At 34.6% G+C, this 27,805-nt stretch overlaps 1 protein-coding gene across 2 annotated transcripts in view; it reads right to left on the minus strand.

Annotated features, from left to right (window-relative positions):
* Nucleotides 1-27,805, minus strand: part of LOC132704656 (apoptosis-stimulating of p53 protein 2) — a 120,228-nt gene that overhangs the window by 57,443 nt on the left and 34,980 nt on the right. Inside the window, exon 2 of one of the 2 annotated variants that reach the window (XM_060674813.1) lies at nt 26,172-26,234. In XM_060674813.1, coding sequence (XP_060530796.1) covers nt 26,172-26,201 — 30 coding nt within the window. In that variant the 5' untranslated portion in view covers nt 26,202-26,234. Of the gene's footprint in view, nt 1-26,171; nt 26,240-27,805 lie in introns of both variants that reach the window. The other variant, XM_060674812.1, reaches the window with a different exon arrangement.

Below are 27,805 nucleotides of genomic sequence, written 5' to 3' on the forward strand. Positions count from 1 at the left end.
TTGTAATTTTGCTAAACGGAATAGACAGAACAAATCGCTGGAGCTCACCCGAAAAAACCCACGTGCCGATCAAAAATATATTAATCACCCTTAAGGCTTGTCAAACGGATTTTGGACGATCCAGCGTATTTCTGCGGTAATCTGTTTTCGATTTCGTATCGTTTTTCATCCCTAAGACGACGCGTTAAATATATCTTTACCTAATATAGGTACGAAATATCATATGGAAGATACCTGTGTCTATAGGACACGTTTGAGCACTTGGAGAAAAACTGACTTCGAAAAATCTCTGGTACGTGAACTCGCATTTCTTTATCGCTTTGTCGTGGTAGTTTTATTTTAGTTCAAATTTTGCGCTAGTTAAAGGCTAACTAAAAGGTTAACTTCATCTGCCACAATTCGAAAAACTTAAAAATAAGTCATTTAATTCAATAAGTCACAAATCATATAATTGAGACGTGCTGGACAAATGCATTAAACTACCTGAAACGTGAATACATCTTACCACTGAGTGTAATAAAAAAAAGTGCATACTACCATTACTAGGAAATGTGTACTTTAGTTGCCTATAAGTGTCTAAAGTAAAACTTCGTTTGATGTATTAGATTGCCTATATAGAAGCTGCCAGTGACCAAAGCGATGATGTTGAAATGGAAATGGAAATGTCCGAAGTGACCCGAGTCACTTAAGACGTTTCCGGGACATTACTGTATGGGTTGAGATCCCTACGGGCTTGCGAGCAATCACATGTTTTGGGAGATATTACCACACGGTTTGAATTTTGACGTTTGTCAATTCAGACGGTCATGTCAGTGAACGTATTCGTGTTATTTTGCAAAAATGTACGGAAAAACTAACGTTTCATAAGCTTTTTAAGTCACTCGTTTCCCATACTTGTTGCATGATCTACTTTTACCTGTTCCTAGGTACGTAAATGATAATCCGAAAGGTAAGCATACTAGATCAATTTAAACTCTTAATAAAGCGTCTTTCAAAAGGGTTAGATCTGCTTTACGTTGATCTAAAAAAGCTTAAAGTCAAAATGTTTTACCTTCACTTCACTGTTGCCCTTTAGAGATTTCTATTTGCCATTTATAGAGTTTCGAAATTACGTCACAAGGCAATGAAATATTGATTTATTGCATTAGGTATTCTTTTCTCCATGAAATATTAGTGAAATTTGCCAACAATTGACTGACGTCTAGTCTCTCGTAAAAAAAGGGAATATCAAAATGACAAATAAAAAAATTATGTACCGACTTTTTTGCGTAAAATTCCGAAATTGCTTTTGATTACTTCAACGACTTTGAGCCTGGAATGTAGTCCTGTAGAATTGTTTTTCTAGTCTTTTTTCTGCTGTAAAATGTCATAATTAGGGTTGTATTATTGAATTTATAAAGAAAAGTAATTTTAATTATGTATTTCAAAAATGCGTATTGTAAAATTAAATTCTTAATTAAAATTAACCGTTTTTAATACAACCCCATTAGAAAAAATGTATTAAAAATATAATAAACAACTTGGAGAAATATATTAAATGTATTGAATATGTTGGTTGTTAACCTAAACATTTGTTCAGTACACTTTAACAATACAGTAAAAAAATACATAAGATACGTATAGTTTTCTGGCATGCTTGGTTGATTTTAGTATTGACGCAAAAAAAAAAACAATTATAACTTAATTAGACAATAATTTAACGTACGTGTATTACATTATTATTTATTTGGTTAGTTTTGGTTACTGCGCTTGAACTTGGTACGGATTTTTTTTGCATACGTAAGCTACCAATAATACTAATAAAATTGAATAACATTAAAACATTCAAGTTGGGATGGAATATGGAAATTCCCAGGTTGATTCGCCCGCTTTCCACGCGGCAAAAGAGGTAAAACACGGTAAAAAAAGTTACAAAAATGCGCATATAGCGCCAAGAACTATTTGTAGCTCATTGTAACATAAAATTGCAATCAATATTTTAAGATAAAATGTTAAAAACACTAGTTGAACACTTATTTGGTACAATTATTTTGCAATACTCCAAATTTTCAATAAAATTTCCATATTGACTTAAAGATTTTGTTAACATCGTATTGAAATTATACTGCAACTAGTATGAAAGTCTACTAGAAACTGTTAATAAAGCTACGCAGCTCTAAACGAGTGTATACAACATTCTAGTAAATATCAACACAATAATAAAACCAAATTACGACACACATCTATATTTTCAAATTGTTTGAATATTTAAAAAAAGTTTGTATTTTGTATTGTGAAATTAATAGATAATCGCTACAATTGCTAGTTGTTCCCTTAAGGATTATTGAGGTTTTTCCTCTAGTTTCTAGTATACAATGTTACAGCAAAGCCTATTTTACCGTGAATGATTCAGGGTTACCCCCCACGAAGAAACACTCAGTATACACCGGGACATTATTTTAATCAGCGTTGCTTTGTGTTGTTTCGTCTAGACGCTGGACGTGTGGGCATCGGCGACTTGCCACAATTTAGCGACAACATTTCGCACACTAGTCGATTATTCGCGGGCACGAATAACTTTGCGTTTAACGCGCAAAGTAATTTAAATCACGTCGGTAGTGGCGTTGCAGAGAGGAAATTTAGGCTGGTGCCTAAATCCATATGGATTCGGATTCGGGGCTTTTAACATCAAAACTCATTTATTTAAATTAAATCATTAACCCGCGCGCGGAGCCAAATCCCGCAGTCCCGCTTTGTGTTTTACCGGGGACTTATTTACTTTCGCGCCATTATTTTTCTATTTAATGGAACTTTAGTGGGTTGCTTGAATGAAACGGAATAATGGAAATTAACGGATTTAAAAGCAAACACAGCTAAAACAATGGAATATAAATTGGTTGAAATTAAATCCCCGGAGGCAATATATGGGGGATGAGGCCTAATTTAATTTTATAACTCGCGTGATTGTATATACATGTTGTTACGCAAAACCTGAAGTAGATGGCACTGTTAAAATATTTATATGATGGAGGTACTTCCGGTTATACCGGTAGTCGACGTTCACTTGCTTATTTTAAATGGATTTATTAATGATGATTCCGCAGAACAGTTTAAACTATATACACCATTTTTGAGATTCTTGTACATCATCCACACTGCGGTTCAACAAGTGCATTGTTCAACCTAAACAAAAAACAACTAATTAACTAATTATATTATTATAAAGATAATGTTAATAGAATTTTTTCTCGCCTCCAAATAAAAAATATTGTTCGTAACACACTCACACTTGCTATTGGTATAGTTAATAATATTTCTTTCTACTCTCGTCTGTACCACGTCAGTTTCGTTTCCCACGAATCCGAGCCAGTTCGGGCATTTCCGGGATGTTACAGCACGAGTTTGAGAGCAATCGGATGTTTTCGCAGATATTTTCCACGCCTTGAATTTTGACGTTTGTCAATACTGACGGTCGTGTCAGTAAATATATATTCGTGTTGTTTTACAAAAATATACCCAAAAACTAACGGTCGTAGTAAAAATATAGTATATAACACGTTCGGTAACCCAGTTACCCCATACCCAAATTTCTCTCACCAAATTGCACTGTGCTTATTCTACACGCGCCATCCCAAAATCTAGATTGACATTTGACATATCGTTAGAATTTCATTTCTGTTATGGTTAAAATGTTTTTCTACTCCCGTCTGTAAAATACCTAATTACCCATCGATCTAGCGTGCGGGAAGCGTCACTTTACCACGTCAGTATCCCTTCCCACAAGTCCGAGCCACTTCGGACATTTCCGGGATTTTACCGCACGGATTTGGGAGCAATCGGATGTTTTCGCAGATATTTCCCACGCCTTGAATTTTGACGTTTGTCAATACTGACGGTCATGTCAGTAAATATGTATTCGTGTTGTTTTACAAAAATATACCCAAAAACTAACGGTCGTAGTAAAAATATAGTATATAACACGTTCGGTAACCAAGTTTCCCCATACCCAAATTTCTCTCACCAAATTGCGCTGTGCTTATTCTACACGCGCCATCCCAAAATCTAGATTGACATTTGACATATCGTTAGAATTTCATTTCTGTTATGGTTTAAATGTTTTTCTACTCCCGTCTGTAAAATACCTAATTACCCATCGATCTAGCGTGCGGGAAGCGTCACTTTACCACGTCAGTATCCTTTCCCACAAGTCCGAGCCACTTCGGACATTTCCGGGATTTTACCGCACAGATTTGGGAGCAATCGGATGTTTTCGTAGATATTTCCTACGCTTTGAATTTTGACGTTTGTCAATTCTGACGGTCATGTCAGTGAATGTATTCGTGTTGTTTTACGAAAATGTACCCAAAAACTAACGGTAGTAGAAAAAGTATACTATGCAACACGTTCGGTAAACTTTTTAACTCATTTAATAAACACTCGCTCCGCTCGTGTCAAATAAACTCGTGAGTCAAATGCCGTTTACAGCACTTGTTGCATAATATACTATTTTTCTACTCCCTTCTGTAAAATAACTAATTATACACCGACCTAGCGTACGGAAAGCGTCATTTTACCACGTGAGTTTCTTGTCCCACGCATCGGACCCCTTTCGGAAATTTCCGGGATATTATCGCACGGGTTGATTTTTTTACGTTTGTCAATTCTGACGGTGATGTTAGTAAATGTATTCGTGTTATTTTGCAAAAATGTAGCCAAAACTAACGGTTTTAGCAAAGTATAGTATGCAACACGTTTGGTAAACTTTTTAAGTCACTCGTTTATTAAGCACTCGCAGCAAATGATGTTTACCACACCTGGTGCGTAATATACTATAACACAGTTAGTGAAAAATACCGGCTTATTTGCTTTGTTTATTACGAATTGTGAAAAGTTATAAAATTTTAACTAATTTTGTTATACCTTGACCGTTTGGATTACGGGACATTTCTGGGTCTGAATATCAGCTAAGGCCCAAATTTTCTTTCTAATGCTTCAAAAAATGTAAGGAAGGCTTAAGCTCGAGATCGCATGATACGTGCGATAGAAGCAGTAAATAACAAAAAAAAAACAGCGACTCTAGAAAGAAATCACACAATACAAATCATCACCTATTCATTAATCAATGTAGAATTGAAAACATTCACGCAGAATTCGAATACTGCCAACCAGAAAAACGAAAGGCATTTAAAACAAAAATACAGAAGCAGCCGATAAATAAAAGAACAAAAACTGACGAATCAGAGAAGAAAGATAATCAAGAATTTATTCCAACTGATTAAGAAAACAATGACATGAAAGAAACTGCTGAGGTTCCAAATAATGATGACGCCGTATGCATGTTCTGCGATGGCCATTTCAAGGATGACACAGTGGGGGAATTAACATGGGTTTAATGTCTCATGTGCATGTCATCATCAATGTTCTGTTTGCCATTTTTGTTGATAATTTTTTTTTTGATTTTGCATTTCATAAATGACATTTTTTATGCATGCGCTCTACCCAAGATTGGAAAATTAACAATTTTACAAAATGTTTTCGAGATGAAGTTTTTCATAATTTCAAGTACAAAAAACTCTATCAGGTATGGACGCTATGAACCTTTGAGGTACATGCAGATTTTGGCGTTAAAACAGACATTCCGTTAGGAAAACGTGGGAAAATGGACTAACGAGCAATCAAGGACTTTTCAATCCTTACTCGTCGCAATAGGTAGCTTAGGAGACGAGCTCCAAACGAAATGTCAACAGCCCGACTAAACGATTTTGTACGACTGGCGACGAAGTAATACCGAAACTACCTACTATCGGGTTAGCGTTATGTTGACACCTCAGTAAGTCTAGTACCATGTCTTCAATAAAGACACCCGTATAATAGATGAACTGTACAATCCGACAGAAAAAATGTCCCACAGTTTGCATTTCGATTCGATACGGAAAAACATGCCGCAAGCGGCTACAATTTCAGAATTAACCATTTTATTGCATTTTACCAAGCTTATCTAGCAAATGGCATGCGCAAATGATGCGTTCGTTCTTATTTATGGTATTTTCGCCGTGAGGTCCGCTATTTCTGAGGTGATTAAACTGAAATTTACTGCAATTCCCGTGACAGTAATTCTGGGTACTTAAGTCAATTCCGATTCGGTTTTGTTTCTCTTTGTTCCCAATTTATGAATAATGAAATAATTAGGATACATCAAATTACGAACGATTGCCGGGTTCAAACGGGAGAGTTACTCTTTAAACACGCACCCGCTTATTTGGGCCGGGACGTAATTTTTTTTACCCCGCATTCAATTGCGTCGAAATACAAGTTTAGTATTAAAAGGCATAATTTATTTACCTTAGACAAACAAATGAGTGAACTTGCTAGTTAAATACGTAACTATATTTTGTTCGGACGTGGTCTGAACCAACTTCCATATTTGTCTTAGATATTATACCCCTGTCACGTTAATGCAACCTATTAATTAAGTTGCTTGACGTTTTTGGGGTTATAATACCGACAACAAGCGAATCGCTGGCGTCGACTATAATTTATCTGTCAAACGCTTACGCCCTTTGCTCTCAAACTTTAATAATAATTTAAGTAAATTTAAATTTAAAACGAGTCCCTCAAAGTCAATGACATTAAATTGGTTTACCGCATATTTTTTGACCCCACATGCGATATTTTCGTAATTATTACAAAAATGCACAGAATTCTGAAGCATCTTGTATCTTTTTAGTCATTTATTGAATAAATCTGAACTTTATAATAATCATAAACCAGTGGTATGGATTTTTGTTTTGGATAATTTTTAGTGAATCTTTCAGGAAAATTAAATTGTATTACACTTTTGAAATAATAAATACTGGTAAAAAATTAGAATTTGGTTAATTATATTAATCGGTTTTATGTTATTTGGCGTATTATTAGAATAAGAAAGAATTTTTTTCCCTGAACTGAATTAAATCATTTTAATAACAGAATGATTACATTTTTACTTTAATTGTCTTAACGAAAATATTAAATTCAATAATCCACATTTTTGTAAATTATATATTCTTACTGCGCCAATAAAGTTTTGCTGAAATTTTCTATTTGCTATTGCTAAAATATCTATTTTCTGGATAAAGCGAATTAATGTTCCACAAATTAAAATTTATTTGCTGCAAGTAAATCTCTAATTCCAAGAAGCATAATCTTTTTGACGCCAATAACCGGGCTTTTTTTTTGACATTTCGACGTTAACACTTGTATTGCCGCCATGGAGGGAAACATCTTGTTCCGGCGTTTCAAGGTATGTAAAAATTAAATTATTTAATATGGAATAGATCTTCTCACAGTCACTAAGGTTACACCTATATTGCTCTTGCAAATAAATATCTCTGGATATTGTAGGTTTTAGACCATCCTGCACCACAACTTTTTATAAAGAATATATTTTTTTAATAAGCAATACAAAAGTTGCCCATACCTTGCCGAAAAAAATTACTGCCTCGCAATTCAGTAGTGACTGACTACGCGAAGAAATCGACGTGAACATAGCAAATTTGATTTTGCCAAAACGTTGACTTTCGCTATATGTCCTTCAATACAAATTAATTTTACGTTTTTTGAAATAAATATTTCACTTTTGTTACTTCAACGGAAAGTCCTCGCCAATAAATAATAATTAATAATAATAATATAATAACTAGTTATCCCCTTTCTTGCAATAAATAAAGAATTGTAATAATACAAACATATTTATTTTAATAGTATCCTGGTAAAGATAGAAGAAGAATTCTAATGCAACAAATATATTTTAGTTGAGATACAAAAAATAATAAGTCCCCAAATTTGATATTTAATTGCTCGATGTGCTTTATTTTCAGGAACTAATTCTTTTTCTCAGTGTACCTACCAAGTTATATTTAATAAATTTAATTTATTTTATAAGTTATTATGCAAAATTCTGAAAAACGCTGATTGATTTAACGGATCCTTAAAGGATTAATCCCCTAAACCCACGTGTATATGCGGATATGGCTTATTTGGAAAACATCCGTAAAAGTCAAATATCTATCGTATACGTAACCGACCAATCCAACCCGTTAAAAGTGACACGTGGTTACACTTTGCGATATACATACGCGTATTGCCGTCGCCATTATATCGGCATTATTCGCAGCCGACTCTTGAACCCATCATTTGTTCCGTCTCCCGTAAACTGCACATGACATTTTCATATGGCAGAAGCACTTCAAGAGTTTCGATCAGAGTCGGTGTGTGCGCGGGACGTTTTTTGAACCGCTGATGGAAAGCTCGCAGACAATAATTTGTCTCCGTCAGGAGCTTTGATTTATCTCATTTTGGAACGGGCACATACTTGCTGCCTCTTGTCGTTTGAGAAATTGATAAATTTTATATTCGGCTAGCGACTGTGCTTATGTGCTCCAAAACGTTTAACTTTATATTTATTTATTTTGTTATTTATCCTAGAGCAAATAAACAATGCTAGATTACGAGGAGTCAAATTTTGTGGACCCTATAGGACAATTTTTTATATTTACGTACCGACAAAAGCTGGATTTTTTTATTATCTTTTAAATCCGTCAAAGCAACACAGTTCAAAAACAATTATTTCCCTGAAAAGCAGTTAAGATGAAGGCACCCCTATATTTTGGCTATCTAAATAAATAACATATTTGAAGTTCTCTCAAGGGTAGTCATTAACATACAATGTAACAAGATTATTACCTTAATTAATAATTATAATTAATAATGAATTAATTAATAATTACCTTCATTAATAATAATAATCTTGTTGCATTGTATGTTAATGACCACCCTTGGATAATCTGTTCAAAAGCAATTGGTCACTTTCTTATATCTATGCACAGACCATACCTCACATACCAAATTCAATGACAAAATTCGCATTTTACTGTGTCATGGAAAAAAAATCTGTGCAATGTGGTCAATTTAATAATGTTAATTCATGTAAATTTAAAAAACTAAAATTTTTAGTAGGTAACAAACGAAATTTTATCAAATGTTACCTGAATCTATTAGTCCTCCATTTATTCGAATAGATTTTTCAATTCTTTTAAGATTTTGTCCGATACTCGTACAAGTTCTAGGATGCTTATTTCTTGACAGGTTTATCTATTTCTGGCATAAAGTTCATCTCGATTTATGTGCCTTGTTTTATAAATTTTATTTATCACTACCCAAAAATAAAATTCGGAAAAAGGGCTGTTGCTTTCTATCCAGCGCATAGGAAATTTTTGGTTTAACCACTGATGAACAATCTTTGAATTGTCAATGGATGCACCAACTGGCATCCCATAATTCCCCACCGAAATAAACTAGGCGACCAGCATTATTTAATGATTCATTAATGAACGAGACCTATTAATTGGTGTCCCAAATTCAATTCTGTTCAATTTATGACCCAGTGGCGATAATCTCTGGTCCATTTTGAGATGATACAACCCCATTGGCGATAAATAATCGGTAAACATAATATTTTTCAGAAATCGTTAAAAGTTGTCTTGGGCCCAATAACAATAATATAATATTTTATTCCCATCCTCTTCTTTTAATATATGTAAGAACTTTGGTTTATAGAGCTTGATTTTTTACTAATTTTCAGCCGAGATGACAAATCTCGGAGGCTCATGTGTGGATTTGCTGGATTTGCTCACCAGTATATCATTAGCCGCAGGATGCGGGTGTGTTCGCCGACGTTGGCCATACTATTGGATTTAAATAACAGTTCCAGTTTCATTCAACATTCCAATGGTACTAGGAGCACCTTGCCGAACTCTCCTTTTAAACTCTGTAACAACTTCCCTGCTACAACGAGCAAAATCACTAAACCATGGGATTATTTCGATTTTAGTAATGTAAGTATATGACTGACATTGACGGTTTCACAAGAATCAAATTATTAATTTTCGTGACAAACTAATTAATGGAATAAAAAAATAAACGTATAATAATTTTGAGTTGGCTCTGTAGATTCGCAGTGGGCCGTGTTTAAAATGTAAATTTCAGTTGAGTATCTTAAAAAATGTGAATTGTCAACCTGTATGACGGTGCAAAACTTCAAATACATATGTATTTATTATTGAGTTATGCGGTTATCAACAGCTATATGGCAACTGACATCGAGCAAAATAAACAACGTCACATAACATATAATAGTATATTATGCAACAAGTGCGGTAAATGGCATTTGACTCACGAGTTTATTTGACAAGAGCGGAGCGCCGCGGAGCGAGTTTTTAATAAACGAGTGAGTTAAAAAGTTTACCGAACGTGTTGCATACTATACTTTTTCTACGACCGTTAGTTTCTGGATACATTTTCGCAAAATAACACAAATACATTCACTGACATGACCTTCAAAATTCAAAGCGGGCGAAATATCTCCGAAAACATCCGATTGCTCCCAAAGCCGTGCGGTAAAATCTCGGAAATTTCCGAAGTGGCTCGGATTCATGACAAACGAAACTGACGTGGAGAGTGACGCTTCCCGCACGCTAGATCGATGGGTAATTAGGTATTTTACAGACGGGAGTAGAAAAATACAACTCGCACGCCAACATGCGTTCAGTATTCAAATTAACTCCCGAACGTCTGTGTGATTGGCACTGAAATTCCACAAACGATATGATGAACATAACGAACGAACAACTAAGTGATAACATCATAATGACAGCATAATATTACATGCTTTTCAGTGTGAATAAAACGACACACCTTCTTATCTACCGATCAATAAATCCTTAGAAAATCCAAAAGATGGTCACCGTAGCATCAAAATTAAATTCTTGCCATTAGGTAGCACTCCAAACTAGTCATCTATTTAGGTTTCAGGTATATAACACATAGTTTAATTATTCTTATCGATTGAAGTAAACAACTTTTACTTGTTTATAAACCTCTGTTATTAAACGTTTGTATTTGAAAAGGTTGTCGCCGAAAGAATGATAACATGGCACACTAATTGGACGAAGTTAATGGCACATCCGCTGATTTTCCAACTGTTTACAATTGGGCTGTCGTATATCAACAAAAGATGAATACAGATTCGAACGCTCTGTGGAAGTGTCTATGCCCACAATGATTGACAAAAATCCAAGATATGTTTTTAAGTGAATCAAAGTGTGCTAAATAGTTGAGGCCACATTCTTAGTGCAATTCATAAGTTTTGCACGAAACAACAATGTCTCGGCAATCCCGGTAAGTTCCTGTGTCGATAACCATTACATTATTATGCCCCAGAGACAAAGAAAGTGTGGATTTTTGAAAGTGAATACGGCGTTGAAATAGCTGAGCAAAGAAACCAAGGAAAAACGTCCTAATCTGAAAAAAAAAAAAGATCCAGTTTCATTAAGACAATGCACGGGTGCAATAATTGCTACAACATCCATCCTATTTATTTTTTCTATATTTAAAGAATTGTGGCCAAAGGTTTATGTCTAACGAGGAAGTCATTGACGAGCTTCCAAAAACCTACGTTGTTAAAAAATTGGAAAAATATATGGAATTGCAAGGAGATTTTTCTATTTATTTTTAAGGAACAAAAAATATCATTTACTAATATTGAATCAATAGTGAATTTTAGATTCGGTAATCCAGTAAATTAAAATCGGCATTCTTAAACTGCTTAATGCTTAAGTGCTTAATAATGATTTTGTTCGGTAACTAATACAGGATGTTTACAATGGAAATAAATGATCTCAAGGTATAAGGAACACAATGAGTCAGTTTCTTTATTATACCAAAAAACATAAAATGGCAAAATAAGTCAGTTTACAATCGTAACGCACCGTTTTTGTAAAAATCTGTTGATGTAATTTTAAAGGGTTCTAAAATGTTATTTCATTGATTTCGTTCTTGGACATCCTGTAAATAATTTTACTTTAAATTGACCTATTTTAATCAAAATTAAACACAGTGTATAAGAACTATCGTGTTTGTACTCGCAAAAGCTCACAAGATAGAAATCAAATTAAAGTAGATAACTACTTATAGCTTTGAACAGCAGGAGTCGCTCCGCCACATCTAACTCTACGGGGGTTGTTTCAACTAAATCGCTTTAGTTTGCCGTCACAATATTCCCATACGAACTTACATCCGTGCCAAGTCTATGATAAAGCTTCTGCAGTATTTGGTATATTCACGATACAATATTTCGCATCAGGACTCCTAAGTACATTTTAGGAAAGTTTGAGATGGAAAATTTATATTGGTTAAATTCATGTAATAGTAGAATTTCAAGATTTTTGAACTGCATTAAAATATTTCCAATGTTGTCCACCTACTTCTCAAATTTCAACTATTATTGTCGCTTTCGTAATAACTATGAAAGAGTTAGTTAAGAGTAATAGAGGATTTAAATCACAAATTAAATAAATAAAACATAAATAAATTAAACATCATGTTAAGCATCCACAATTTATGAGAAATCGTTCAGTTTTTGTGAGTTTGAGAATAAACAATTAATAATTAACAAAATTTCGGCTTAAGGCCTTTCCATTAACACTTCTAAATTGCATCACCTTACATCAGTTCCAATGACACAGTCAATATATAACTAACATTAAATAATCCATGGAAACTAAGATTTTGGCATAAGCTTTCTAGACCCAACAAATATAAAAAGAATGGCATCAAACTTTTCTTCAACCGCGGCCTGTCTAAATCAAAAAGAACACGACCGTCTTAGAATTTTAGTAGTTGACTTTAATGGTTAGAGGCAGGATTTGTGAAGCTAATACTAAAAAATCGCCTTTATGGCCGGTGATAAATTTCCCACTTACCGATTTAAAACCCTCCCATTTTAAAGTCCTTTGAAGTTTGCCGACTTTTTTGTCGACGGTTTCACAGGCATCACACTTAAGTGCATCTGGAATTCGAATTGTTACGTCTGGGAAACTGTTGCACCCGCTCATCTGCGTTAAATCGTTTCAGTTGTTAAATATCAAATCCGTACATAGACGACACTAAATGCAACCTAAACTATTTCGTAAATAGTTCCGAAATTTCGTTAATACCGACGCGACGTGTCTCTTGTCTGGCTGTCGTATATTCGTATATTTAGCCAGCTGGTCACGTGACACGCCCACCGTTTCACATGCATTCTGGACTTGTGTTACAACATCCGGTGGATCTTCGACGAGCAACGGACAACGATCTATGTATAGATTTTTTAGAAGAAACTGATTGGGTAAGAAAATTACTCTAGTTAACCCCAAAGCTCAAACTATGTAAAGTGCGTAAACAACACTGGGTTTAGAAACAAACATTTTAATCAGAACTAAAGAGCATAAAAGAAGTAAAAACGTAATCTTTCTAAGACCAAACATAATTATGTCATAAAATACTGTATTAAGTAATATGCTCCATCTGAAGGACCGATCGGTATTAGAAAATAAAGAAATCAAGATGATGTTGCTTAATTTTTTATCATTTTACCATTGTTGAAAGGTTAATTTAATTAGCACATATACTCCCAACTTTAAAATTCATCTCTTGTAACATTTTTGGCTCCTTATTTGTTTATTTATTTATAAACAGGTCTTTAGTAGAGATAGACGCAGCTGTCCAATAAAAAGAAAGCCCAAAGTGTCATAAAAAAGGGATACTTACAGCTTTTTATTACAGTGTGTTAATTGGTATACCGTTTTAAGTGTCGTTTAAAAGCTTCTAAGTTCAGCACAAATTGGTCAAGATGGGGAAACACGTTCTCTACCCTGTTATAAGTACGGGTATATCTGATAATGGGAAAGTTATAAGAGTAGTTTGAGTGATACCTAGATACAGCGAACGTTTGTCTCTTTCGAAGAATGTAGAGATTACAGTATATAAAAATATACAAACAAATTTTCATTGTACACTCTCCAGCCGTTCGATATATCTTAAATACATTGGATTCCAGACTGTAGTAATATACTCCAACATGGGTCTGACAAGACTGTAAAAAAGTATTATTAAAGATTTTTTGTTATTAAACCCAAAATAAATTCAAGATTCTTTAGGGCCTTTTGAACAATATTTTCTAAGCGCAAAAGAAACCCCGAAGTTTAGTTTGTAGTTACCTAGGTAGAGATTGCTTTTAATTTGCAGTTGTGGTAATTTTTTTGTAAATAAAATACAGTGACATTTCTCAGCGTTAACAAACAATCTGTTCAGAGGTCGGTATTTTCCAAAATTTGACAAATCTCTCTGAAACAAGACGAGTGAACCAATTTTGAAATTTTTAGGTCGCCTGCGTACAAGGAGTAAGTTCTGTGCAAAAAGCACAGGAACCCAAATGCGACCACCACCCCCGAAGTTTAATTTGTACTCTTTGATTTTATCGCATTTACAACATACTGAAATTGTCCGCACAAGTACACCGAAATTCTCCCGTTAACTTAACATCGACGAATGACATAAAACAGTAAACAACAAATCAAACCAACAAGCGGGTTTTGATATTGACGTTCTAAAAATTTAATGGCTCAGGAAAGGCCACTTATATGGGTTTTTTGAAAAGACGGACATTTAAATTATACACAATGAGAAAATCAATGTCCGAACATTTCCATACGACTATGCGGACCCTTTTTTTATCCTCTATATATTCTAGGTAAAGTCTGTTCATAGATATAAGACAGTGACTAACTGATACGAATTAAGGAAAGACCCGGGCAAGCCGTAAGAATGAAATATGGCCGAACAAGTTCGTACTTTGCTTAGAATTTAATTATTTGGGGTTTTGTTAGGAAAGATACTAAACAACATTTATTTATTTATATACGTATTTATGTTTAAATCTAAAATAAAATTACAAATTATTTTTATTACCTACTTAAATTACTTAAAATTATTCACATAATATATCAGTATCACTATCGCTATTATCGCCTGTTCTAATTAGTATTTGTTCTATATTATTTGCAATATGGATATACGAATGTTCTGCTTTTTCTATATGTTTAACAGAATTTGCCCAACTTTGTGGAGGGATGTCAAAAACTTCGGTTTCTATAAGTTTGAGGACATTACAGTTAACACAAGAAAAAACAACGTTACGACGAATGGCAGATTTCAGTTGGTGCCAAACATGTTCAATGGGATTAAATATACAGCGGTAAGGTGGAAGCCTTAAAACTGTATGCCCTAGATTTTTTGCATAATTATCACAGACGTATTCCTTTTGTAGGTTCAATCTTTGTAGAACCTCAATTAATTGCTTTTTGGTTAATCTTCGTGAAAATAAATGTCGTTATTATACATGTAGTTTTGGATTGTTGCTTTTGTGTCACATGAGGAAGGCATTTTAGTCAACTGTCTACTATGATAACTTGCATTGTCCATTACAATTACGCTATTAAGAGGAATGTTTGGAACTAGTTTGTTTTTAAACCAACTTTCAAATAAATTAGCGGTGGTGTGTTCATGGTAACCCAGAAAAGAATCTTTAATATTTTTCGCAGACAGAGAAAGTCCATTTGGAATCCAACCATCTTTAAAGCCAGCATGCAACATACTTATTCTTTTACCTCTTTTTGATGGCGCGTTTGTTTTACACTTATCAGTTGAGTCAACCCGACCCTTTTCCGGGGTATGATAAGTGTCGAACCAGGTTTCTTCCAAGTAAATAATTTGCCTTTGTTGTTCTCTGTAAATCCTAATTTTTTCTAGATACTCCAGTCGCCATTTCCGAATTCTAAAAGATTCCATTAAAACTTGCCTTTTGTCAATTTTTTTTTAATCTAAAACCCAGGTGTTGAATACATGTCCATAAGGTAGTTCTGCCACATTTTACACCGGTTTCATCTTTTTCAAGCCTCCTAAGTAGGCACGCTTTGTTCCTCGTATAGCTGGTAAATTTTATCTTAATCACTTTCATCTACACTCGAGAAAATGTCAGCATCGCTTTTTTTTTCCTCGCTGAAATGGGATTATTCACAATTTTCCATATAGTTGATGTTGGAATTTTCTTCAATGTGGCCGTTTCTTCTAAAAATGCTTGCTCGCTGGCACCACGTTCAATGAGAGTCAAATAAACATTGTTTATAACTTCCTTAGTCTCAATAGAATAGTGTTTTCTACATTTGGGCGGGAGCATCTCCTGAGATACACTAGACTCACACATGTTTTGCATAATTCGCACATGATTCAACACACGCTGTATTACACACGAAATAAGAATGATTACTAATAAACTTAAACTAAATAGTATACCAAACCAAAGAATATTAAACACAGGTAGGTACAAAGTTATTTTCTATTACGGACCACAATTTTACCTGAATTTAAATTCCGAAGCATTAGGTAATAATCTTGTTGGATAATCCCATTCAAAAGCAATTGGTCACTTTCTTATATCTATGAACAGACCATACATGTAGAATGGTTCATTGAATGAGACGGACAATATTTCGCAGATGAAAAAGAGCTCTTCTTGTCTTCATTAGTTAATAATTAGTTAAGTCAACTAATAGGCAGCAAGTTGTCAATAAAAGAGGTGTGAATTGTTCTGAACGACAACATAGGATGTAAAGTCCAAAACTTGAGTTCCAGATTCTTGTCGTCATAGAGTGTTAGGAAGTATCGTGAAAGTCAGTATTTCGTGCGCCGAAGATGTATAGTAGTCCTTCCTGCCTTCGTTCGATGTCGGTACTTAAAATAATCAATCAGTTGGGCGTTTTGCGTCATAAAGATATTACAGAAAATACAGTCCGAAGCTAAAACTTCGGACTGTATTTTCCCGAGGGCTCGATTAACTCACCGAGCAATATTAATATTCAATGGTTAAAGGCATTCTTTCCGTCTAGAGCAATTATTTCGCACGGTTTATGCGAAACGACAAAAGAAATCCTGCGGTTTCGAGCAGCTCACGCAAACCGTTAAAGTCGAAACTTTAAGCTCAAGGCTGTTTATTTTTGCACACGAAGGGAATTAACGAATTTATGATTGCGGGCAACGATTTAACAAATTATCGCTTTTGGTGGGAAACAACTAAATAAGTGGCCTTGAATTTCGGCAACAATAAAATGACTCGATCGTTACAATGACGGATTTAAAATTACGTACCTGCCACGTAGTGATTACTAACAAATCGGCATTTCCTTGTTTAAATTTAGCCTCAATGGACGTTTTGTCGATTTGATCGGTACAAATTACTGTTTCATGACCGTGAAATCATTTTTTTGCGATTTATTGGATTATTATATTGCCAACACAAATCCATTTATTTTGTATAGCACACTAGTTTATTTAGTGGTTGGCCCAAACGGAGATTATTTTATTTATACTGTTTAACACGCTGGATAAATTGTTTATATAATTATTTCCGCACGCTGGAACTCTCGAAACACAATTACTGTTAGTTTATTTTCCTGCGTCGAGTCAACACCAAGCCAAGACCTTTTATTCTGATCGATCCCAAAATAATTGCTCTTCAATAGCGGAATATATATTTTATTCAGTATCATTTCCGAATATAATTATTTGAAATCGCAAATACGCTTGTACCACAAAAATAATGATTTATTGAAGAACGTATATTTTCATGATATTTCAGTAGTTTTTACAACAAATGTATTTATGTGCTGTTCTCTTAAACGCTTCGTGGTCCCAGCTACGACATTTGGCCGAAATAATTTCTGGAAACCAAATGGAGTCGATATTATTATTGGGATTCCCCGAATCGCTAAATATCGTATTCGGACATTCCTTGAAGAGGGTTATACGTAAATTGGACATCACAAAAGCATAATAATCTATTATAAAATACATATTATTAATAATAAATTAATACACATTTTTTGACTAGTCAATTCAGAAGTGCTCAATTGATCGGTCCATTGACCAGTCCCAACACTAGCCATTCTTCATTGGTATACCTCGCCCAATATTGGCAGGCTATTTTTAAGAGACGCTTTTACATAACCACGACGGCGATAATGTATACGGTAAAATTGATACACCTCAGACGGCTATGACATTTTCGTGTACGAGGCAAGAATCGTCTACGTATGTGCTTAAATTGCACACAGTACTCTGTACTCTGTGTCATTTTATTTTTAAAGAGCGCTCTCCACACACTAAACATTTAGAGATCTGAATGTATTTTGACAAAATACTGCCAAGAAAAATGTCACAGCTAAATTAAAAACTGCCAACTTCATGAAAGACGCAAGGTCTCATCTGCTGAACGCGAGGTAAGGAATTACTCAAGGGTGCCGTCCGTATTAGCAACATACACCTAGTAACTAATAGTAACGAAAATGACTTCTTGGCGCCTCCGTATGTTGTTCCTATGTGGAAAATAATCGCAAAAATTAACGATCCCAGAACTTTTGCATCTAACGACGGTTTAAATCTGAAAAACAAAAAGTTGATCACGCAGCGTTCCCGCGAATTAAATGGCACGATTAATCGCAAAAAAATGCTGCGTTCTCATTTCTTTCGGGATTATTGCCGTGGCGATTTATTTAAAACAAAGAGTCAGTGGGATTTAAATGGAACAACATAATAGGCTAACCCCACAAATCATTTTAATGGACGCCCCGGAAACGATAATGGCTTGTAGGTAACATACGTTGATGCCCAAACCGACGATAATTATCCCCGAAATAGGTTTGCCGCCTCAACCTGCAATCGAATCGTCGTTTTATTGGTCCTTTATCGATTCATTTCTCTCTGGCCAACGGTAATTACCTTTCAAAAGTTTCTAAAGAGTATTTTAGCGACTTTTTAAAATGAAGGTTTGTCTATACTATATATATATACCGCGTTCACGATCGATTCCCAAGGGAAAATTGTGTTGGAAACTTGGCAATTTAAATCAATTACCCTCTCGTTAACTGCGGCCCGACTTTGACTTTAGGCATTTTCCCAGTATGCACTCTGCATACCTTTCCTGTGCTCGATTACTATTTAGGTTGAAAACCACTTAGACGCACTTATAGGCATCCCACTCGAAGTGCATTTCCTTATCGTTATTTATTTCGACCCTGGCAATACAATTATCTCTCTATAGGGTGTAATAAATAACATCACGCTGAAACCTTTACAACAAACTTTATCTAAACGATAGCGAACGAGCAAGTTTGTAAACCCTGAAAAATGTTTTTAAACAATTAAAAAAAAAATTAAACGAAATTCACCGAGAAATTGTAAAATTCCGTGTCATTGCTTTTTGATCTATTTAATCTTCTACAGAATCAAAACTAACCAGATAATCGTCGATAAAAGAGCTACGACCATACGTTATCTAATCGAATATCCAACTAACAAACAGTTATTTAAAGCTGTGCAGTCGATTTTATTTCGTCTTACTCCGTTTTTGCATGTAGCAGGTACAAGAAGCAAGCAGGCGCGGTACTTTTAACGAATGAATTTTAAATAGGGAAGATTTTCCATCCCGTAATATATAAAAACCTTTAACAAGCAAACCCATCGACGTCAATGAAGTAAAACTTCCTTCGTAAACTCGAAGTGTAGCCACTAAATCTTTAAGCTTTCGCAAACAGTCTCGAGATGTTGACACTATTTAAGAATTTTAGCCGTTCACTCTGTAGTTTTACAACAGAGGCCGTAAAAGAAACTGCCCGTACAAATAACAGAATCATTGTTCTCTTTGTGTTTTAAAGCAAAACAAACCATGGCTATATCGTGAATAATTGTGTACCACTTGTTTAAACGTACGAGGATGAGACGGGAACTGTCAAATGCCCAATAACAGAAAATAATTTTCCCAAAAATTGGAGATTTCGATCAGACAAAAGTTATCGAAACAAATCACAATTCGAAATTGGTCAGAATTTTAATAACGTAGAGATCAATCAAAATCTTTATTTGTTGTTATCCCGAATGTTCAAAAAATTGTTTCCGCCATTCTGCACACTATTTTCGTTGGTTTAACAATCAAACAACTTCCTTTTTGAGCTATCACGCTTTGAAGGCTTTGTTCATAATTATTTATACTACTGAATTCTTACCTAGATACGTTGTAAAATTAGTTAAAAAGGATCGGTCCAATTTTGCAAACATATCTCGCTAATATAATTTTCAAGACAAGACGTATGTTCCACGTATGTTCAATTATTACTCTAAAGTAGACTTTTCAGGATTCCAAACGTGGTAAACCAATTATCACATTGGCACGTGTATACATATGACATTTTAAATTATTTATTTACCTGAGGAACTGTCTGTCTAGTATTATTGAAGGGTTTTTTTCTCCTTTTCTAGCGGCAAATCCTTTAACCGGGCCCTTATGAGTTCTGTTGGATTTAATTGAAGTGAAGTGATGTGATGGTTAGTACAGGATAGCAATATTTTGTTATTCTGTTATATCTTCAACGGCCTATTTCAAAAACAATGCTTGTGTAAATTTACTATAGCTAATAGTATCATGTTTTTTCCCTCTAGGATTATCATGTCTAAAAAAATCATATACATTTCAAACAATGACTTTTTCCTTTACTGATAAGGAAGAATTATTACAACTTCTTGTAACAATTGTAATAAATGATGATTATGTATATTTTACATATTTCTATTACTATTATTGCAATGTGCAATTTTTTTATCAAAACACTAAGTCCCGCAATCCTTTATTTCGAAAATAGAGAATTTCCGGATATACGATATTTTTTTCTTAAAATTGCTCCAAGAATCGCCGCCTAAACTTTGGCCTCGTACCATGCACACACGCTTTAACTTCATAAAGGTTCGCAATATAATCTGTTTCTCTAAACATGTCTCGGTTGATTGATTATTGTAAAATATGTTTTACCACAATCGGCGGAAAAGAAAAACAAAACTTGAATAATACTTTTTCCGTTTTAGGTTTACTTCAGTTCTATTTCTGTTCTTTTTGTTTTAGAGAATATAAACTAGGGCAAAAAAATCTCTACCTGCGTAGAAGTTGCTGCGCACCTTATCCAATAATTAGCTAAAGCTATTCGCAGAAGACTCGTGTGTTTGAAAAATACCGAACATTCTCGAGACACTTTAAAAACGGGGAAGTTCCGATTTACCAACTTAACCTTAAACTAATTTAAGTACTACTTGCTGAATTATTAAAGAGTTTTAAGGAACAGTCTTTGAATACTGTGAATGGACCACCACTTCGCAATTTAAAAAAAAATTATATTATTTGAAAACGATGTGTAATATAAAATTAAGAGAAAATTCTCTATTTCCGTTAAAATATTATTTATTACTTCACAAAACACGGACATCTCCCTCATACTGGTCAATAGTGTCGTATCGAACTTTAATTGTCTAAAAAAGTTTTTATTTTCACACGACATTTCTGGTAGAAAGTATCAATAGCCGTTATCAAGTGAAACTGAGCGTTGAGATCGAAGCTACCCGCATTTATACGGTGTCAGGTATCGAGGGAGCCACTTCATAGGTTGAGGACCATTGACGGGTGGATAGCGATATTCCGATACTAGTAAATACGAGTAGGTACTCGATACTTTTGATTCGAATCGAATCAATCTTCGGTATAGAAACAAAAGTACTTAGTATCAAATCGAATCAGCCTCACCATTAAAAAAAAAAACCCGAACGCATCAGACAAACATAATCTCTATCAGATCTAAAAAAGCGGGAAAGACGTCCGCCCTTCATTTTTTTTTCATTGTCAACCAACATAAATTGTCAAACATACAAGAGATTGCTTATGAATAATTTTATTTATTGTAATCATCGGCTTATTATTCCAATGTTACCATGGAGTTTTTTGTTTAAAGTACGTGCTTAACGTGACGCAAACCTTTATAATAAGTTTTCTTTTCCTTCTTAATTTTGTTTTAATTATTGTCCTTCAACGTTCATTGTTAGTTTCCTTAAAATAAATTAAAAAATAATAAAGTGCTAAAAGTATCGATATGAGTAAGTATCGATACTTTAATGGTATCGGAACACCCCTACGGGTGGACCAGGCCAAGGTTCCTGACGCATGACAGTAGATCTTGCCATAGCGCTGAGATTTCTACGCTTGAATGAGTAAAAATGTTGTTATTGCGTTCGATGAAGGCAGCATCTATGAAGTTTCTCTTCTTTCAGTGAGTTTCCTTTTGTAGAATTCTGGCGTTTGTCCATTTGATTCTTTCCAAGTATGCTCTGCGAGATCAGATCTATTTGTTTCTCCACGTTGGGTATGTTTCTTGTGTTCTGCTATTCTTACGTCCGATGGTTGTTCTTGTTGTCTGTGATGTTCTCTGGTTTGGTTTCCGTTATTAAACTTCTTATAGTTTGCCCACAACGAAAGTCGGTTTTGACGTTGCATTTTGTTGCAATTCTCCTCAACTCTTCGGAAAGTAGTTTAACATAGGAAATGGTCATTCAGTCTTCAGTCTTTCTGAATAATTCATTCAACTCGGTGGTTAAGTAGAGCTTGGTTGCTACAAATAGTCTTTGCTCTTTGTATAGTGAATGGATTATTCCTCCTTTGGTATTGCTTCGTTTTTCAGTCTTTGTCCCACATTATGAACGTCTCGTAGACATATCTCAAATAATGTTTGTTTGTTAGTTACAGATTTGATAGCATATTTCTGGAACCATTCCATTTTAATATTTTCTACTACCGGAGAAAGTGCCAAACCATCGTCTTGGGCGTGAACATCGTCTTCCGTGATGTGTGAAATTGTGCCAGAACGGTTCAAGGAACCAAACCCTTTTGATTCCACAAACTCCCAAAAGGTTCAGACCAGTTCTGGCACGAACCCAAGGAAAGCTAGCGCGATTCCATTATACCATGTGATGCGAGTCGAGTTTCCCTTACTCGCAACACGCCTTTTACGCGTATAGTAATCGACCGTCAATTCTATTAACGACATTTCAATCAAAAACGAACGAACGCCGTGGAACGGGTTCTTTGATATTGTCGTAAAAGCGAAAGAAAAAACGGCGTATTCAATAAAACTCGTGGAATGCGGAGAATGTCGCGCACACGGTGGAACTGAAAACCCGAAGAGTCGTAAAAGACGTAAAAATCGTATTCTTTTTATCTACGTATTTGTATCGCGAATGGAAATTTAAATTCAAGGCCAAATGTCTTATTGCGACTCGGATCTGGCCATCAAGAAGTGGCCCGCAAATCAAACATTCCGCGCTACCGGATCGCCTTGAACCGAGAGATTCTCTATACGCCTCCGGCGATGCCGCGCAGATTAGGATGATCCAGCAATTTTGATCATAAACAAGAAGCTATTGATAGTTGCGGATTCAACGCAGACGCACTTCTGATTTTCTCCGTGAAATTACGACAAGAAACAAGGTACCGCCTTTATGGGAGAAGGCCGCTATAAATATTAACTAGATATGTCAGCGTGATATCTACGGGCAAACCTCTGAACAAGATGAAACATTACGTGATGGAATCGTTGTTATTGCCTATTACCATTTTTGATAGTACGAACTATATCCAAAGAATAGAGGACTAAAGGAGACATAAATTCGTTAAAAGTTTGAGTAGACGTGTTTTGCAATGGGATTTTTGATATTTGACACCGCATTTGAGGCTTCATGAAGTGATTAGTGAATTAAGAGCCATATAATTAATACTTGGGTGCACAAGCATATTCACTCACGAAGAAAGAGAGACAGAATATCCTTGTGCACTATCCAACAAACTTACCTATGCATGCTAACATGAGGATTTTTGGATCGAATTTATAGTTAGAAAAAAAACAGCGTCTTATGAAAGGCATTTTCACAAACATCGCTCATATTTCGAGTGGCTAAAGAAAACCCCCACATATTTAAATCTATTGATAAAATATATTTTTTCTTATTTAGACGGTTACTCAAATAAGTGTGTTGCTTTAATTCTTTGTTCATGTGTTTTTAAAATTTACTAAAGCCTTGTCTTAAATTGAAAATGTCTATCGACAATAGTCTTCATTTTGACTTATATAACCTTCCGAGTTTCAATATACATATCTTTTAAAAGGAAAGTTCACTGTTTCTGCTCTTTTGTTGAATGTAAAGACAAAGTAAATCTAACGCAGATCTTTTAATAGCTTAATTAATTTATTAAATAGTATAAGATTGTTTTATATTCGACTTGTAATTTTTGAACTGCTAGAATTACGTTTTTCTAAAACGCAGTTAATAAAGATCATATCATATCTTAAAATTGAATTTTTCGTATATTTGGTAAGTTTGCGAGTATATAAGTATCATCCAAACTCCATTCCTCCATTCAATGACATTATGATGGTCTATAAGAAATGCATTAATATTAACAGTCTTCTTTACTTTACTATTAAAACTACTGAGGGAGTCAGAAAATAAATCAATACATTCGTTATTTGAGAGTAAAATATTTGTCAATTTGCACATTCCATTCAAAAGCGAGTTAACACCATAGTTAATCCTATGACAATCAATGTTAAAAAGAGCCTGATTTCTTGCATTAATAGGAGAAGTATGAAAACCAACAGATGCCAGAAGATCTGGTGCATCCATCAAGTTATTAAGGATTTTGTACAATGTTGAGATGCGCCTACTCTCCGAAGATGTCAGATTCAAAAGCTTCATAATCTCCTTGTAGTTTATTTCCTCAAATGACATTCTCAATTTAAAACCTTACGGAACTTACGCTGCACATGTTCTATTATTTCCTTGTGAATTGCATAGTATGGTTGCCAGACACAGCTAGCATACTCTAAAATTGAACGCACAGTACAACTCCCTATACGTAAAGATGTTTTAGGAAATGCACGGCCAATTTCTTCTTATTTATCTTAAAAACCTTTTCTATAGAACAGCCAATTATGCACCGATTAAGCGTGCGGAAAGTGCCACTTTAAGAAACCAGCTTCATTATTAAACTCTCGTGAACCAGTTCGGGTGTTTTCGGTACATCAATATTTTCGTCCTGGTATTTTGACATTATAACAGTCAGTTCATACTTCACTCAGTTGTGAAAGTATTTTGCAAACATGTACTCAAAAACGTAGAAAAGTAGAGTATTCAAGATGTTGATAAACTTCTGGTCACTAAAATGGAGTTTGTCAAACTTGTTGCATAATATAGTAATAATTCTATATTTAACAAGTTGTGTTGTGTTAACGATTTTATCAATTTACAGCATAGCTACCAAAACGGTAAAGAAATATACCAAAAAACAAAAATTCCACTCAAAATCAACAGCTACAACATTCGCTATTTTTATTTAGAACTTTACCAACGTAATTGAACGACCATATTCTATGCTATTATCTCCATTTTAGCAGCAATGACTATGTCCATTGCCTTTTACATCTCTATAATATAATAACATCTTATTTAAACACACATTAGTGCTATACGAAAAAAATTAATAAAACGAACCGTAAATAAGCAATAGGAAATTAACGGTACCATTTAGCAAATTACCGTTGCATGTTTGATTGATAATCTGTTAATTGGATAGCCACACACAAAATTGCATCGTGTCAGTAAACATAATAGTTTCGATACCGCCGATAATACAAATTATTATTGCCACAGTCGAAATACATGTTTAATTAATTAATCAGCTTAATAATATTAATAAAATTGTTTTACCGAAAAACAAAAAAATACATTTCAGTTTTTCTTTAGTTAAGTCTATTTCATTAATTCCCAGTATTTTTATTATAAGCTTAAAGTCATTTCCTGTGTACAAAATTGACTCTATCGCTATAAAATTATTTACTTATAATTACTACTTAACTTATTCTGTTTGTGATTTCCAGTGTCATTTTCCTTTGATGGTGAAATGGTCTTTAATAGCGATTTTATCAGTATAGCATAGGAGATTAGCACTAAATGAAAAAATGATCCTTTATCTCTCTAGTTCTCTACTATTCTATTATAGTATATACAGAGTTTGAATGTTGAAAAATGAAGGGTGCGACAATGATGAACCCAAAAGGGGAAATAACACGATAACATCCCTGTCGATCGATCTTTTGAGGTTTTAAAACGGTGAAAGGTTTTTTCTTCCTTCGACGGGTGATAAAATTTCATTTAGCTCCGCTTTGAGAACTGTCTTAACCATTAAAAATGTAATTTTAAACTGCTAATTTCAACAACTAACCAAAACTGTAGATATAATATCTAAATCTCCTAAACCGATCTATAGTCCAGGTTATATTTAATTAATATCTTTTATTTTAATTCAACAAAAGTCGCATAATTGGTTAAAGCTTTTTTTTTTGAAAACTTACCGTTTCGCCGAAATGATCGGGCTCCTTCATACCATTTCTCGTTTGAAAGATCTAATCCTCGATCTATTCTGAAATGAAAAAAAAATCTGTTAAACCAGACCAACCCTGTAGCCTTTGCAAACGAAAAACGAGACAAATGAGAATGAAAAAAACTTTTGTTAATATTTGGATAAAATTCTAAAATTGGTCAACTTTACTTACTACTTTATTTCTCAGCATTAACACACTGGGAAATGTCAGCAAAAATAACGGCTACATTTGTGATAATATTTTTCTTAAATTTGATTAAAAGTAAATACAGTGTCGATGTTCATATTATCTTAAAATATGATTTATTATCGTGAACTAAATGATAGACCTATTTATTTATCGTATATTCTTACTTTATATGACTATAAAAAGATATTTTTTAAATGGACGCATAGTAATTTATTGTATTAAGGTGGCTTCCCACGGTCCGTGTTTTTGCAGTCCCGGACGCGCCGGATCGCGCCAACGCGCCGTAGGAAGAAGGTCACCTGAGGTAGCGCGAGGAGGCGCGAACCGGCGCTGCGCGTTCATGCCTGTGCAGACCTGTTGTTCATTGTTTTTGCGGCTCTACAACAAGTGATTTTGGTGTTTTTTAAGCGTTAATATGGAGTGGACGAATGAAATTACTCACACATTTATTAATTTATAAGAAAATGAACCCGCGTTATGAAAACGAGCAGCATGATTCCGCGGCGTCGTATTCAAGATAAATTAAAAGACAGTATTGGTGGCATTACGATTATGTATGACAGCGGCTGCGGCAACAGTTTTTTCTTCTTCCGACCTTACTGATAATCACCAAAAACAAGTTGTTAGCAATCACCAACCCCGAACACCAGTAAACAGCTGATTTGTTTTGAAAAGGTACACACACGCCGCGCCGTGGGAAGAGTTCCGCTTGAAACCCGTTCCGATCTACGCGCTGCCCGTTTTCGCGTGGCGGCGCGGCCCGGCCTGTAAAATTACGGGCCGTGGGAAACCACCTTTAGGTATGTTTTAAAGGATTCTTCTTTTAAAAAATTATTGGTCCCGTATTTTTCTAATAAAAAGAGATCTATAAAAACTTGAAATCAGGTCCGTAAAAATACCACTTTTTTTCTTACAATTTTGCGGGTGAGGCTGTAGTAGTGTGGGGTAGGTAAAAAGCCTGCAGGCGTCCATATCAATATTGTAGACTTTTTGACTCAAGAAATATTCGACCCTATAAGGTAGTACCGCACTGAATACCGGTGCTCAATTGTGAGAACCCGATTTCCGAAGATAAAAGATACATTGGATACATTACGATTATGGAGTCGCTTCGCACGGTCATAAATAGAGTGGAACAGGTAGCTGACACCGTCAAAATTAATGTGGGAATTAATTGCATCATTCATTGTTACTGCCAAATTATGTCCTTTTGTGAAATCGACTAAAAACCCAACCGCCGTGCTGTGCAAATAGGGCCGAACGGTTTCCATAATCGAACCTAAATAATTAATGCGGAAAAAATCCAACTAAAAACTGAATTTGACAGAAAATTACGTTTTTCTTCTGGCGATCGCAATTAAGTTGTCGTCGCCACCGGCGGCGGCGGCGACTGAATAACTTTTAAAAATAATTAA

Source organism: Cylas formicarius, unplaced genomic scaffold (genome assembly GCF_029955315.1).
Source record: "Cylas formicarius isolate icCylForm1 unplaced genomic scaffold, icCylForm1.1 PGA_scaffold_7__23_contigs__length_41026272, whole genome shotgun sequence".
Lineage (NCBI taxonomy): Eukaryota > Metazoa > Arthropoda > Insecta > Coleoptera > Brentidae > Cylas > Cylas formicarius.